This window comes from Balaenoptera acutorostrata, chromosome 10 (assembly GCF_949987535.1).
Source record: "Balaenoptera acutorostrata chromosome 10, mBalAcu1.1, whole genome shotgun sequence".
NCBI lineage: Eukaryota > Metazoa > Chordata > Mammalia > Artiodactyla > Balaenopteridae > Balaenoptera > Balaenoptera acutorostrata.
Genome location: NC_080073.1, coordinates 2134157 through 2150758, shown reverse-complemented (window position 1 = coordinate 2150758; position 16602 = coordinate 2134157). Strand labels below are relative to the sequence as shown.

At 56.3% G+C, this 16602-nt stretch overlaps 1 protein-coding gene across 1 annotated transcript in view; it reads left to right on the top strand.

The window, feature by feature from the left end:
* The first annotated feature begins 5226 nt into the window (after positions 1–5226).
* The window catches only part of EFCC1 (EF-hand and coiled-coil domain containing 1), a 32065-nt gene continuing 20689 nt past the window's right edge, over positions 5227–16602 (top strand). Inside the window, exons 1-2 of the mRNA XM_057554911.1 lie at positions 5227–5925; positions 7320–7603. Coding sequence (XP_057410894.1) covers positions 5227–5925; positions 7320–7603 — 983 coding nt within the window. The remainder of the gene's footprint in view (positions 5926–7319; positions 7604–16602) is intronic.

Here is a 16602-nt window from a genome sequence, read left to right as displayed (position 1 = left end):
TAAAGCACCCAGGAAATAGAGCCAACCGTTCACAGTGTTGTTTGAACGGAGAAAAACTGCAAACCACCTCGATGTGCACCTATTGGGACGACAAAGCACCTCCCGGGTCAGTCCTAAGAAGCAGCGTGGACCAGCCTTTGAGAACGTTAGGCAGGAATGGTAATGATGGCGGAGCCATTTAGGAAGATGCTTGATGTGCAAAGAAAGATCCCAACAGCAGCATTTCAACTCGTTTCTTTATGTCACATTGAAGGAGGTACAACTGACATCCTGTAAAATTCACCCTTTTAAGTGCTTTGACAGGTGTATACAGTCACGTAACTACCACCCCAATGAAGATATAGAATGTTTTCACCACCCCCAAAAGTTCTTTCATGCTTAAATGCATGGAAAACATCTGAAAACAAATACATCAAAAGAACCCTGTGTTCTTCTCTTGTTGGCACAAGGGGGGATGGTTTTTTTTGCTTTTTAGCTTTTTGCTGGGCTGTTTCTAGACACTGTGAACAATATACTATTTGGAATGGCTCAAACAATACTGAGCTGACTTCAGAAAAATCACTTCTCTCGGCTCTCCCCGACGCAGACACACACCCATCCCCCAGCTCAGACAAAAGCGCAGGAGACCTCTGGGTTTGCTCACTTCGAGCCTTAAACAAAAACCTTGTGGGTCCAACCGGGATGATTTCAGAGGCGCCTGGTAACACTGCCCGCAGACAGACGGGCCTGACAGTGCCCCATTATCAACCCGGACTCCCCTGCCCCCAAGGAGCTGCGGGGGGCAGAGGCCAGGCGATGGCTCCACGGCAAGATATTTAAAGTCTTTCTTTTCAATACTGACTGGCCCAGAAAAGTTCCTGTTCAAAGGATTCCTTCCGCAAAAGCCATCGCCAGCTGCAGCAACTCGGGTAGTCTCCCCTGGGTCACCAGCTCTCAGCATTAACATGAAATTGAATCAGATTCATCTGCAGAGACGCGGCTCAAAAGTCCAGAGCCACAAGAGGGAGGGGATATGGGGATATACGTATATATAACGCTGCTTCACTTTGCTGTACAGCAGAAACTAACACAACATTGTAAAGCATTTATACTCCCATAAAGATGTGGGGGAAAAAAAAGTCCAGAGTCAAGTTCCAGCGTCCCATTCTTTTTTTTTTTTTTTTTTTCTTTTTAATTTGGCGGCACTGGGTCTTAGTTGCAGCACGCGGGATCTTGGTTGGCACATGTGGGATCTTCAGTTGCGGCAGGCATGCGGGCTCTAGTTCCCTGACCAGGGATCGGACCTGGGACCCCTGCACTGGGAGTGCAGAGTCTTAGCCACTGGACCACCAGGGAAGTCCCCAGAGTCCTGTTCTAGTGCAGACAGCAATGCCCCCAGCGGTGGGCCTCCTGGCCTAGAAGTTTCTATGGTCCAGCTGGGAGTCCAATCAACCTAACATCTGGAGTCTCACTGACTCCAGCATCTCTGGGCCCAGGGATGCCTGAATCCGAGGGTTGCCAGCTACATGTAGTTTTCCTGCTGATGCAGTGTGTCCACATCTACAAATGACATAATTAGTGCCTACTTAATGCCAGGCCCTGTGCTGGGCATGGGGGTACCAGGTCTCTGGCCTTGTGAAGCTCAGCCCTCGTGGCAGGCCTGCAAATAAATGGCAATGTGGTACAATGCTGTTTCTTAAAATACAAGTTAAAAAGTACATCTTGGGCTTCCCTGGTGGCGCAGTGGTTGAGAAGCTGCCTGTCAATGCAGGGGACACGGGTTCGAGCCCTGGTCTGGGAAGATCCCACATGCCGCGGAGCAACTAGGCCCGTGAGCCACAAATACTGAGCCTGCGCATCTGGAGCCTGTGCTCCGCAACAAGAGAGGCCGCGACAGTGAGAGGCCCACACACCGTGATGAAGAGTGGCCCCCACTTGCCGCAACTAGAGAAAGCCCTCGCACAGAAACAAAGACCCAACACAGCCAAAGATAAATAAATTAAAAAAAAAAAAAAAGTACGTCTCACCTGTAGGCAAAGAAAGCACATGGAGAGCCTCATGCCACACTGTGCCCGGCAGCAGCTGCGGGCAGGCAGCTCAGACGGGGGCTGGGGCTCTTCTCTCAGTGTCCCCGACAGCAAGCCCGGCGGACAGACAGGCAAGCGTCCCTCCCCTCACGGCTGATAGTGCATTACAGGGAGACAGACAGACGCACCAGGCAAGAGAGTCTGTTAGGGGCGCAAAGGGCTTGCAATGTCACCGAAGGCCTCACTGAGGGGCTGACGCTGGAGCAAGGGACTTGGAGGTGAGGGGGCGGGCTGTAAACATCTGGGGAAGCAGATGCAAAGGCCCTGAGGTGAGTTAGAAGAACGGCAAGGAGGTCAGTGAGGGAGGCATTGCAGGAGGTTACGGGGGACATGGGCGCCCACTGCACTGGGCCTTTAGTCCCTGAGAGAGGGAGATAACAGTGGGTGCTGAGCGAAGGAGGGCGTCCTCTGGCTGTGGAGGACAGACGTAGGAATTCAGGGGCACTTCTTGGGAGAAGGCTGTTGCAATGACACAGGTGAGAGATGCTGGGGGCTTGGTCCAGGGCAGCAGTGGAGCAGGAAGAGGGGGGCAGACTGGGGGTGAGCTCTGAAGGTGCACGGCCTGACACACCGGATGTGGGTGTGAAAGTGACAGAAGAACCCAAGACGGTAGGGATTTGCCGAGGGAGGCTGGAGGCCCCGCAAACTGAGATGGAGGTGGTGGAGGGGAGGAGGGGAAGGAGTCCAGGACTGAGAACATCTGTATTCCTTTACCCATTGAGAAATACATGAATTACACTGCTGGTAGGAATGAAAATGGTGCAACCACTTTGGAAAATGGCCTGGCAGGCCCTCAAAAGTTAAACATAAAACTACCACACAACCCAGCAATCTCACCCCTAGGTATATACCCAAGAAAAGTGAAAATATATGAACATACAAAAACTTCTGCATGAATGTTTACAGCAGCATTATTCATAACATCCAAGGAGCAAAAACAATCCAAGCGTCCATCGACAGATGAACGGATAAACAAAAGGTGGTCCATCCATACGATGGAATATTACTCAACAATAAAAAGGAATGAAACACATGCCAGCTACAACCTGGATGAAGCTGGAAAACATTATTGTTAATGTTCTCAAAAAGGAGCCAGTCACAAAAGGTTACATATTGTATAATTCTGTTTTATACACAATGTCCAGAATAGTCAAATCCATAGAAACAGAAAATAGTGGTCTCCTAGGGCTGGGGGTTGGGAGTGGAGGGTAGGAAACTGGAGCAGGGGGTGGGCCACCTAGTACTAGGTTTTTTTTGGGGGGGTGAGTGATCAGAATGTTCTAAAAATGAAATTGTGATGCTGGTTATATGCTCTATAAATATACCAGAAACCACTTATTAACATACCTTAAATGGGTGAACTTTGTGGTCTGTAAATGGCAAATAAAGTATGTCTTCTCCCCCCCAAAAGAAAAAGAGAAAAGAAACAGACAAAAATATCTCCCTTGTCAAAAAGAGAAATGTTACACTGAAAGCCAAACTCCTCCAAGCCCTGGAAATAACCACTGAATCCGTCTGTGAATCCCTCCATCTTTTTCTATGCGCTTACATACACATGTCCTCACAGAAGATATTTAGTATCGTTTTGTGTGGGTGTGTTGTTATTGTCGCTTTTTCCACTCATCCTTTTGTGGTGATTCATCCTGGCTGCTGTACCAATGGGCAAAATGTTGTCTCCAGTTTCTCACTGTTATAAACAACGATGCAATGAACATCCGGTACACATGTTTTTTCTAAGGCAGAAGCCAAGAATTGGAGTTGATGTAAAATTTTTTGTCAAATTGCTACCACTTTAATAATTTTTTTTTTTAATGCACATCCAAAATGGTTGGGGAGAAGCATCTAACTCCTTCCTGGCAGAGGTGTGTGGTCGGCAAAATCTTCAAGAATGAGTAGAAATTTGCCAAATGGACAAAGTGCTTATTCTGGGGTACTGCAGCAGAGGAGATAGAATTTTAGTGCTTTTTCAAATTCCAGGATTTAACATTTAAATTCCTAGAGCTGTACACAGGCCAGATTCTGCCCATCGTACAGCCAAGGGCAGTTGAAGAAATCTGCCTCTTGCTCCTGCGAGGCTGGATGAGGGTTCCCAGAGCAGGTATGAGGTTAGGACATCTCTACGCCTCTCTTGTCAAAAAAAAAAAAAAAAAAAAAAAAAAGGAAAAGCAGCCTTACATTCACCTGAGAGGCTGATTTTTCTTTCATCTTCCAGGAAGGTGTTCTAAGGCACCAGAGGAAATGTTGGCCAAAGAGCTACCTGGTAGCCTAACCCCAGCTCAGAGATGGAATTCCGGTCACAGGGCCAGTCCACTCCCCAGGCACAAACGGGTGTGAAGGTGGAAGGCCACGGCTTTCCTACCCCCCCCCCCCCCACCACTTCAACACACACAGAGCTCAGAGAGCAAGGGTCCAGATCAGATAGGTTTCTATCCAGCAGGATGGCCCTAACGCATCCCCTCACTTCTCGGAGCTGGGCTTTCCTCTGCTCTAGTTACCACGTGAGGCCCTTTGCACCAGCCCTGGTGGAGCGAGAAGCGGGTTTAGGAACCCAGTCGCTGAATTTAAGGGGAGGGGGGCTTCTCCGTACTTATGGAAGTAGAGTACAGTCCCAGCTAGCTTGCGGGGCTACCCTCGAAAGGTTTTCTGGCGAGAAGGGGTGGAGTGACACGTGGGCGTGGACCAGACCAGGGGGCCACCGGACCAGGGGGCCACCCTCCAGCCCCTCCCCAGCTTCCTATTCCGGGCCCACCCCTTGTCCCCGTCTCCGAGCACACTCTCTGCACAACGCAGCTGGGTGGAGAGTGGGGGAGTTGAAAGCAGACAGACCCGGGAATGGGAAGAAAAGAGGGGATGCCAGGAACGCCCCGGGAGTGATGAGGGGAGAAGAGTGCAGGGGTCACCGAGAGAAGCGAGATCAGGAGGGAGACCAGGCAGTGGTGGCCCCGCGGGGGTCTCGGGGCTCCTGGGTCCCCTAACCAAGCCCCCTCCAAGCCAACCCGGCTAAACACAGACGCCCTGCCAGGCCAGCACAGCTGCTGGACACGGCCCTCGGCGCCGCTCCAACCAGACCGCCACCGCTAAGCCCCTCCTTTCAAGAAACTCTGGGGCCGCCCCTGGAAGTGGCGGGGCGGAGGGACCCGAGGAGCGGCGCTCGGCGGCGATGGAGCCCAGCGGCCCGGGCACGGGGACCGGCGTGGAAGGCGCGGCGGGCGACCCGTACCAGCGACCAGCGCGGCGCACGCAGTGGCTGCTGAGCGCCCTGGCGCACCACTACGGGCTGGACCGAGGCGTGGAGAACGAGATCGTGGTGCTGGCCACGGGCCTGGACCAGTATCTGCAGGAGGTCTTCCACCACCTGGACTGCCGAGGCGCCGGCCGCCTGCCCCGCGCCGACTTCCGCGCGCTCTGCGCGGTGCTGGGGCTGCGCGCCGAGGAGGCTGCCGCCACCTGGGAGGCCGCCGGGGATACAGCCGCGGGAGACACGAACTCCGGGGATGTGATCGCTGGGGTGGCCACCGCTGGGGACGCGGACGCGGAGGAGGAGGCGCGCCTGGCACTGCGCGCCGAGCCGCCTGAGCTCACCTTCCGCCAGTTCCACGCGCGCCTCTGCGGCTACTTCGGCACCCGTGCCGGGCCCCGTCTGCCCCGCGGCGCTCTCAGCGAGCACATCGAGACGCAGATCCGCCTGCGCCGCCCGCGCCGCCGCCGCCGCCGAGCGCCCCGTACGCCCGGCCCCGACGGCGGCCCGGACAGCGAACGCCTGGCGCGCTTGGAGGAAGAAAACAGCAGCCTGCGCGAGCTGGTGGAGGACCTGCGGGCCGCGCTGCAGAGCAGTGACGCGCGCTGCCTAGCACTGCAGGTGCGCCCGGTCCCGGGGCGGAGGGTGATGACGGAATGGGGCGGGAGCGGGGGACATTTGACAGCGGGCTGGCTGCAGAGCCCCTGCTGGGCAGAGGAAGAGGACGGGGAGAAGGGGCGGCCCTCCCCACTTAAGCCTACTTGCATCCTGTCCCTGGCCACCCCATCCCACTCCAACACACCCTAGTCCCCGCCCCTACTCACATCACCCATTGCAACCCCCAAAACTCCAGTCCCTCCAAGAAAACCATTCCCCCACCACACACACACAGCCCAGCTCATCCTGCCTCTCTGACCCAGCCGTGGACCCTCGCAGGAAACAGTCTCACACACATACGCCTCCGGAGCTCTCCGCGGTGCCAGGATTCCAGGAGGCCTAGGAGATAAGGTGTGAGGAAGGCCTGTCCCCACCCTTAAGGAGCTAACGAGGTACATAGGCAGCTCGGCGCAGTCACTCAACAAACAGTGGAGGGCCTCCCTCAGGGCCAGGCCTGGTGTCCCGATGCTAGACAGTGTCACTGTCGACCAGGCAGGTCTGGCCACTCAGCGCTGCGGAGGGCAGGCACCAAGAGAGGCATGGGCGCAGCCCAGGCATCTGCAGTTCAGTCAACAAGCACTTGAGCTCTGTGCCCAGCCGTGTGTCAAAGGCCATGCGGCGGTGGGGGTCAGACGAGGACCAGACGGCGTCTGACCCAAGGGACCACAGGCCAGGAGGGAGCTGACGTTCTAGTAGCCCTGCCCGCTCCCCACACAGCCCGGGGTCACAGCCCTGAGGGGTAGAGAGAGGCCAGGGAGTGCGCAGGGGGGCAAGGCGCGGATTTCAGGGGCCACGGCCAGCGGGCATCGGAGAAGCCAAGTCCGGCGCGGGAAAGTACTGCCATTATGTGGAATAAGATCGTCCAGGATCATTAGTTCTCCAAGAATTTGCTGAGCACCTACTGCGTCCCAGGCCTGTTTTAGGCGCCGGACGCCGAGCAGTGAACACGACGGAAGCAAACCGCACCCTCAAGGAGCCGGCTGCCTAGCAGCAGACAGCGGGGAGGGCCGCGAACGCCCATAGCGCGCTCCCCAGTCTCGGGGTGGAGGAGCGCGGCGGAGCGGAGTGCCCCGAGGGCAGGAGCTGGGCAGAGACGAGCGCAGGCGTTTGGGACTCACTGGAACTGTGCAAACAACAGAATATAGGCTTTGTGCCCCAGTGGCCCGCATCCCTTAAAAGGGAGTGACATGAGCTCCCGCCTCGGTAGAGTTAGGGCGAGGGTTAAACGAGTTCAGATGGGCCCAGGGCGGCGAGCACGAGCGCGAGAAACGTGCCGGGTTGCTTTGCTCACGCGCCCTGGGCCGGGTGGGGTCTGGCGCGAGGCGCTCACCGCCTGCCCTGCTGCCCTGTTCCGGCAGGTCGGCCTCTGGAAGAGCCAGGCGGGCGCCCAGGAGGCGGCGCACGGCGGGCCCGAGGCGGCGGCGCGGGAGCTGCGGCAGGCGCGGGGCGCGCTGGCGGCAGCCGAGGCCCGCGCGGGGCGGCTGCGCCGCGGCCAGGCCGAGGTGCGGCGGCGCGCGGAGGAGGCCCGGCAGGCAGTGCTGCGCAGCCTGGCGCGCGTGCGCGAGCTCGAGGCGCTGGCGCGGCAGGTGCCCGGCCTGCAGCGCTGGGTGCGGCGGCTGGAGGGCGAGCTGCGGCGCTACAGGTGAGCCGGCGGCCCGGGTGCCCCAGATCAGCTCCCGTTCTCCCGAACCTCAGGTGTGCTTTCCTCCCCTCAACTCGTCCCCGTGTTGTTCACGTCTTCAGGTATCCACCCACCCATCCATCCGTGGGCCTGTTCCCCCATAAAGCCCCTCCATTTGCCTATTCGCTGGGGGCAATAGGATATATTTGTTCTTATTTGTTCTTTGATCAGTGCAATAACAATGGTGATAACAGCTAACACTTACCGAGCACCTAAGGTGCGCCAGGCTCTGAGCTAAGCACTTACCTGACGTAACTCACTGAGTGCTCACAGCCACCGGACCTGTGAGGTAGGTACCGTTATGTCCCCATTCTCCAGCTGAGGAAGGAAACAGATGCGCAGTGATCCCTTGTGCTAGCTCCACCAGGGTAGGAAGCTGGGCTGGGGACCAAGGTTCAAATCCTGGCAGGGCCTCTGACAGATGTGTGACTTTGGGCAAGTCACGGCCCCCCTTGGAGTCCCTGTTTCCTCTTGGATGGAACAGAGCTTGGGGCCCCTGCCTGCCAGGGAGGCTGTGAAGAGGCAGTGAGGCCCCGCCTGGCTCACTTAGGTGCTCGGTAAACAGACCTCCCTCCCTTTCAAATCACAAGGCACCCAGCCGGCCTGCCTTCCACATTTACTGAGCACCAGCTCTGCACAGGGTCTATGCCAGCCACCAGGGGTGTCATTCTGAACAAGACATTCCGAAATCCTCGCCCTGAGCGTGAGGTCCCCACGTGAGCAGATGTGTGGCAACAGCTGGCTGCCTGCTGTCAGGGAGAGCAGGGCCCTCGTCATGCCCGCTGCAGGCTCAGCCAGCGCCTGCAGACCTGACCCGGGAGTGGAGTGCTGAGGGTGGGACATGACCTGGCGAGATGGGCCAGGGAGGGGGCAGGGGGAGAGCGTGCTAGGAAACGGGAACAGTGTGGGCCAAGCGCAGAGGCAGGAGGGACCTTGGCCCGGTCCAGCAGCTAGAACAGCAGCTGGAGGGGTAAAGCTGGAGAGGCAGGCCGAGGCCAGGCCAACCCCAATGGTTGTGACAAGGTCTTCAGCCTTTCCCTCGAGAGAGCATGAAGCCATGGGAAAGTTCTAGCAAGGGGGCGACAGGAACAGACTTGCACTGGAAAAAAATCACCCTGGCTACAGTTGTGACAAAGAAATGGAAGGAGAGGGGAAGGGCAGAAGACAGTGGGAGCCGGGCAAGGGGCTGCCGTCCGACTTCAGCCCGAAAGGCAGGCGGTCTGGCCCAGACTGGTGGGCAGGGCAGCCAGAAGGGGTGGCTTTGAACCTAGTTCCTCACCGGGGGGACCATGTCCTTGACTTTTGAGGTGCTCCCAGCGGGGAGACAAGGAGGCACCATGGTGGAGTGAGGAGGCTGGCTCTGGGCTAGCCTTCTGCAGCTCCAAATGTTTAGATAGTCACTTCCTGTTTGCATAGCTGATCGGCCAAAGAGCAGGGCCCGTTGGCTTGAGGCCCGTATCCCGCCTTGGAACTTTCTCCAAGAGGAGAAATAAAGGGTCTCTTCTTTCTTTTGCTCTAAAGTAACTGTCACAGCATGATTGTAAAAATAACTCCAAACATTGGGATAGCTCTTTACAGGAGAAAAAGTGGATCCATAGTCAATGCAGTATTTAATCCTCACAAGGACTGTTCAAGGAAGAGGTTTTATCCCCATCTTACACGTTTTGGGAAGTGAGGCTCCGAGAAGTTAAGTGATGTACCCAAGGCCACACAGCCAGAAAGTGGAAAAGGAAGGTCTGTCTGCCCCCACAGCCTGTGTTCTTTCTGTCTTTCCACTTTACCTTTTTTGTTGCTGACTCATGGTTACAAGACGGCTGCTGCACCTCCAGGCCTCATGTCTGCTATCCAGGCATAAGAAGGACCAGTGATATTGGGGGTGGGAAGGATTTTCTTCTAGTGAGCTTTGCCTTTGTATTCAGGGAGAGGCCCCTCCACCTTCTCCCGCCAGAACTTGTACCTCCATCAGCTTGGCCAGAACTGCGTCACAGAACTGGCTGCCCCTGCCTGCAAGAGAGTCTGGTGATATTGATGCCCCAACCAAACCTGAGGCTCTCTTAGGAAGGAAAAAGGGAGCAGATATTGCAGAGGCTCCAAAGGAGATGCCCAGTGAATGAGGAAACCAAGGACCAGAGAGTGACCTTCACACGGTGCTTAGGTGATGGTTGTCACTTGTTTCCCTGTCCCTAAATCTTGCCCAGCCCCAGAAGCAAACCTCCTCTCCCCGTTTTCTGTAGTCAGAGCTTGCAGGTTTGTGGGCTGACTTGCCCCCAAAGCTCTCCCTCTTTGGAGAAAGGAAAGGGGAGGGGATAGAACAGTTGAGAACACTAGTCACGTAGCCAAGCCTGATGGATCCAGAACTCAGCTGAGCTTCCCAACTCCAAATCAAACCTCCTTCCCCTTCTCTGCCACCTCCTCAAGGGCAATCTCAGCAACTGTCTTTCTCATTGCTCAGACTTCTATTTAGTTCTTTCTCAAACCTGCACCTTCTTTTCCCTCCCACTCAGGCCTTTGTTGTGGGTTCTACCCAGTCCTTTCCCTGTTTCTCAGGTAAACCTCCTTCTGTCGCGTCTCTTTGGGGTTGCTGTAACCCCGAGCTCGCCCAGCTCTTCCCGTCGTGATGATGAGATCCCAGTGTGCTCTGTGGTTGCTGCCCATGAGCCTAGCTTTGGCAGAAGCCTGGATCCTGGAGGGTCCCCCTGATCTCCAGGGTCATGGAGCTTGCCCTCTGCCCCCACCAGGGCCTGATTCTGGGCTGGTTTCTAAATGCGTTTCTTAGCTCAAAGTTTCTCACTACACAGGTGGGGAGAAGTTGAGCTCCACACCTTAGGATAACATCCCAAGGTCATTCAGCAGGGTTTTTCTTGCCTCTGTCTGTGGATGAGATGGCCCTGGATGGCCCCGGGCTTCATGCAGGGGCCTCCTTGTCTTCACTCAGCACGCAGGGTCTCCTGCCCCTTCCCCACTTGGGCCTCAGAACCCAAGTCCTGACCCCTCAAGGGCAATTCAGCTACATCTCCTGCTCCCCACACAAGCTGGGCATCTTACCTTTTTGTTTTTGACCTTGACTCTGGATTCGTTTAAATGGTTATATTCTATCCAGCACTTCTGTGTGTTTGTAGATAGAAAGAGAGCTTCCCGTAGCACCTCAATCCGCCATCCTGACCAGGAACCTAAGAGAATAGACAGTAAGTATTTAAGCCATTGGAGACACTCATGTATTCGTTCCACATTTTCTAAGCACCTTCTATGAACAAAGCCCTGTGCGGATACCTGGGTACACAGAACTGGTACAGGCATGCCCACTGCCCTCTGAGGGTCTCCTGGGCCCGAATGGAACAGGCCATGAACACGCATGTTGGGACACAAACATGCTTTGTGCAGAGGGGCCCCAAGAGAGCAACTGCTGCTTTCAGAACCATGGGAGTCCTGGATCAGATACAAGTATTTCACGTGTCAACGTGATCTGCAGCCTCCTGGAGCTGGGCAAAGACCCTGGGCTCACCCAGCCAGCCCAGTCTGTGGAGGATTACCCGGTCCACCACAACCCCATCAGCTTCTGCTTCCCACGGCTGGTCTCCTGGGTCCACCTCATCCCAGATGGCAGACTCAGCTCCTCCAAATCCCACAAGACAGTCCCTCCTCCCAGCACATTTGTGAGCATAGTAACCCTGACAGATGATCCGGAGGGGAAAACGTGGATTACGTTGCACTGATGCAAATAGTTTCATATGGAATATTTAACATCACGATTCATACAGTGTCATTTAACCTCTGCCCCCATCCATCTAGAGTGTTTCCCTGTCACTTCTCCCAAACTACACCCAAACCCTCTCCACCTTTCTCTCCTCTGTTTTCTCTTTCTTCCTATCAGCCAGGTCTCTTAGATGAGTGCCAGAAAGCCTGACTCAAACTGACTTGCTTAAAAAAGAAGCTGGCTCTCAGTAAAGTTTAAGCATGTCCAGCTTCAGGCATGGCTGGATCCAGGTACTCAAACAATGTCACCAGGATATGGAAGCTCTGCTTCACTCGCAGGCAAGTTCTCTCCCCTGGTAGTCTCTGGGGCACTTACATCTCGAAAGGTCATCTCTTGTCTGAGCTATCCCACTGGAGTGCCAGGCTGAGCCTCAATGGACCAACTTGGAAACATGTTCATCCCAGAACCCATCAGGGGGCTAGGATGATTGGATGCTCCGATTGACCAAACTTTAGTCACTTACCCACCAAACATATACAAACCCACAGCCAACCCTGTCGAACTCTGAGACTGAGATCCTCCCAGGAGAATCATGGGAGCACATATTCCAGACGTGTTAAACAACACACACCCCTGCCTTTGCTCCTCTTGGGAACTCACAGCCCAAATCCCCTTTCTTGTCTCGGGAACAGCCCACCTGTGGCAACTGGAGAATCTCTTGAGTGGAGGCCCCGGAAGGAAGCCTGCTTAAACGCAGGACAGGCTTCTCTCAAAGTCAGCTCTCCCAGGCTGCTGAACGCTTTGGGGTAGTTGGGGGCACTCTGCACCCTCACCAACCTTGCCTGTCTCAGTGCTTCAGAACTTGCTGGGAGGATGGGCCAAAAGGATCCTTATTACTGGCCTCCTGGCCCAGCCCGTGAGCCCTCCTAGGGAAGCACGATGTCTTGACGTTGTCTGGCCCAGCACCCAGCCCAGGGCTCCCAGTAAGATGGTAAATGAACAAGTGAACGGACCAACAAGCATATGGATGGATGCAGCCTCAAAAACGTCTTGGAAGAATGGGCATGGGCGTGCAGGAGTCCAGCACCAGGCGAGCCCCGAGTGGTCCAATGGCCTGATCCTGCTTCGAGGGGAACCATCATCCACCCGGTGACTGGATTCTCTTGAAGCCCCGTGTCTCAGCCATTTCTCTGCCCTGCCGCCCCTTGCTCTGCGCCACGGAGGAGAAGCTGGGCCTTTAAGACGCCTGGGCAGCTGCCTGGGGCCAGCACTGCTGGGCAGGGGCTGGGCTCCAACGCCCAGAAGACAGAAAACCTAGCTCAGCTGGAGCTGGAGGAGGGGCCGCCTCTGTGGCTTTGTTGTCGTCCGGGAAGGATGAAAAGGCTGGGATGGATGGGGGGGGGGGGAGGGAGGCGTAGGGCAGCTCACTGGGCCGGCCACCATGCTGAGGACACAAAGATGAGGCCTTGGAGGGCCACCTCCTTTCTTCCGCCCCAGTGCAGCCGCCCGGCCTGATGGGGGGTGGGCGCAGTCAGTGGGTCAGGAGGGAAGCAGACGGGCGGGGGGCACCATCTGGAGCTGGGGGGCAGCTGGCTGCGGATTCCATTATCCTTAGAAGTGAGCGTGTGGGTGGCCGCTAGTGGGAATTGAGGCCTTTGTCCAGGGAACAATACCCCAGGCTCACAAAGGGACAGTACTGGCCCAGCACCTGCTGCAGGCCCACCCGGGGGGGCCGTCGAGATGCAGAGCGGGGCTCGGTGGGTGGAGGCCCAGGCTCGGGAGGCCCAGCCCAACCTGGGCTTGAATCCCAGCTTTTCCAGATCTTTATGGTGGGACCTTGAGCTGGCCCCTCCCCCTGTGCCTCAGTTACCTCATCTGTGAAGTGGGCTGGGGCCCCGTTGCCCTGGACGTGTGTGTTCAGTGACGTGGGGGCAGGGAGGCGCAGGCTGAGCGGGCAGCTCTGGGCTCTGACCTGCCTCAGTCATTTTTCTTTTTTTTTAATAAATTTATTTATTTATTTATTGTTTCTGGCTGCGTTGGGTCTTCGTTGCTGCGTGCGGGCTTTCTCTAGTTGCGGCGAGCAGGGGCTACTCTTTGTTGCGGTGCGCGGGCTTCTCATTGCGGTGGCTTTTCTTGTTGCCAAGCACGGGCTGTAGGCACGCGGGCTTCAGTAGTTGTGGCACGTGGGCTCAGTAGTTGTGGCTCGCGGGCTCTAGAGCGCAGGCTCAGTAGTTGTGGTGCACGGGCTTAGCTGCTCCGCGGCATGTGGGATCTTCCCGGACCAAGGCTTGACCCGTGTCCCCTGCATTGGCAGGTGGATTCTTAACCACTGCGCCACCAGGGAAGCTCATATCTCAGTCATTCTTGCTTCTGTGAGCCTCCTTTTCCTCATCTGTAAAATGAGGGTGACAAGAATAATAATGATTATTATATTCACCTCATAGGGAATTTGAAGATAAAGTGCTAATATGTACAAAGCACCTAGAATAACACTTAGCCTTGAGAAAACTCTTGACGAATGCTGGAGATTATTATTTTATTTATCCCTTATCACAGTACCGCCCATAAATAGTAATGGTAGTGGTAGTTGGTGTTGTTGATATGAACAGAGTCTGGCCCCAGAGAACCCTCTGTGTGTGGAGACCACCACAAGGAGTGGACAGTGTCAGCTGAGTGTCAGGGTCCTACCGGAGTTGCAGAGTGTGGGCAAGCACAGGACCCTGACCCCAGCGTGAGTGACGCTGGCTAGGGCATCTCTTGGGGGAATGCCATCATCTGAGCTGGGTGTTGAAGGATGAGTAGGAGTTTTCTGAGGTATCGCAGATTCAGGTTGCCGTGAGTGCAAAGGCTTGGAGGTGAAGGCCTTGGTGCCTCTTGGGAACAGGGAGACGTATTGTGGCTGGCGGGTTTGAGCTGGAAAGTGGCAGGAAAGGAAGCTGGAAGGGCAGGCGAGGATGGCGAAGGGCCCTGAGCACCAGGCTGAGGCACGAGGCCTTCACCCCAGAGAACGAGGGAGACAGAGAAGGGCTTGAGACAGAAGTGAAGTGATCACTTTGAGCTTCAGAGCGACCCTTCAGGCTGCCTGTGAAGGACCAATGGGCAGGAGGGGAGGTGAGAGGCAAGGAGGCTGGTGAGACCATTTCTGGGTCCAGCGCCTGAGAAGGGATGGACCACCAGCCCCACACCTGGAGGGCTTACCTGGAGCTGGGCAGAGCGTCAACCTGCCATTCTCCGTTCTAGGTCAGAGCCTTCCTCAGGGACAGCACCTTAGGATTTCCAGGGTGACACAGGCATTAGAGCCACAGGCAGCAGCCAGGTTGGCAATGGGGACCTACCTCTGGGGGGAGGAGCCAGCAAGGGGTCACCCAGAGCCAGCCTTGGTGTCCTCACCTCGCGCTGGGCTGGGGAGAGCAAACACGAGTGGCTTTCACCCTAGCGTTAACAGAGCACTCCGATGTGTCGTGGGCACGTTATGCACTGCCGGCTGGATGGTGAGCCAGGACCTCAGGGGTCAGTGGGAGTGAGCACCGTGCCTCGAGAATCTTACCTGGTTGCGTTCACAGTCAGGAACCCCCACGAGCCCAGTTCAGCAAAGGACCCCACTGCGTACAGGCTGAGGAGGGGGGTGTCAGGTCAGGTGACTGTGGTTTCTCCTGCGTCCTCAGGGTCCGGCCGGGACACAGGAAGCCTTCGATGAGGGGTTACCGTACCTTTTATCCCCCTGCTACATCACCCTGAAATCGCAGCCAGAGTTTGCTAAGAAGCCACACCGCCTGGACCTAAACTCAAGTGCCACCTACAATTTCTCGCTGCATCCCCGACACCTCTCGCTCCACTGGCCACAGGTTACCCACTACGGCCAGCGTGGCACGTGGGCGGTCACACCACACCTGCGTGAAGATGACCTGCCAGGGGCAGCTGGGAAGACATCTCTAGCGGTGGGGTCATCAGTTAGGGATGCCCTTCAGCCGAAGTTACAGGAACTCAACTAACACTGCTTGGAACACACTGGGCTTTGGGTTTCATTGTCTGCTCCTGACCAGAAGCCCGGGGCGGGCTCTGTGATGAGTCTTGGCCATGTCCCTCAGACACGTGGCCTCCACGACGCTATTAAAGACAGAAAGCACGGGACATCTGTTCGTTTCTCTCCAGAAAAGCAAGGCCTGCCCAGAAACCACAAGTGCACGTCCGTGTGAGCCCAACAGCCAGGACGGGGCCCCAGAGGGCAGCGGAGCCGGGGAATGAGTGCAGGCAGTGAGTGGTGGGGGGAAGCCGGGGACCACCTGTTGAGTTGTTCGGTGGATAGAGTCCCTCTCTGAGGTGATCTGGCCAAGGTCACCCAGGCAGTCAAGGCATAGCCCAGGCTGGACTCCGTCCTCAAGGGCCCAAGAGTCCTGGGCTCTCGTGCTGCTTCCCTTGGGGCTCGGGAATAGGCCTCGGCTCTGCGCCTTCGAGGTTAGTTGGGGATGCCCTGAGACCCTACGTTCGCGAGCCCTGCTTTCCCAATTCCAAGCCAGGTGGGTGGCCTCAGGCACACAGACAGGTGACAAGAGGACCACGATATCGGTTTCCCAGGTCAGGGGCAGCCTCAGAGGACCCGGGGTGGCCTCAAGTGCCAGACCAGTCAGTCGCCTTTGGCCACTGCCTGCTTTGTCCATCTTCTTTGGTGCCTTGACACTTCTTGAAAGGCTCTGACTCTACCTGTTTTTGCCTCCGTTTGCTCATCTGGAAAATGAGGTTAATTTTAGTGCCTACGTCATAGGTTAAGACTTAAATGAGATAACGTGTAAAAAGCCCTTCGACGTGTGCCCGGCACGTAGTAAGTAATCCACCAATTTCATTGTCATCAGTCGGCGCTTACCTGCAGGGAGCAGACGTTAAATCCCGTGCCACCAGCTCTGTCCATCCACCCCGCATCTCTGCTTGTCCCTGCTTGGTTTCACGCGCTCCTGCTGCACACGGGAGGGGACAGGCTGCAGCGACCCCAGATCCAGAACTTTCCAAATTCAGTGACCGGCATACTGCGTCCCAGCACCTGCAGATCGAGTCTCAGGGAAGAACGCTGCACAGCCCAGCCTGGGTGACAGGCCACCTCGAGGCCATCACCGTGGCCAGGGCGCTAGGATACGCCAGCCAGCCAGGGCTAGGACGCACACTCAGCCCCGTGGCCTGGGAGAGGCGGATGCTAGGATGGGTAGGGGGCGGGACAGTTCCTGAAAGCAAAGTGGGTGTTGTCATCAGGAGACAGAAGGAGGATGCCATGAGA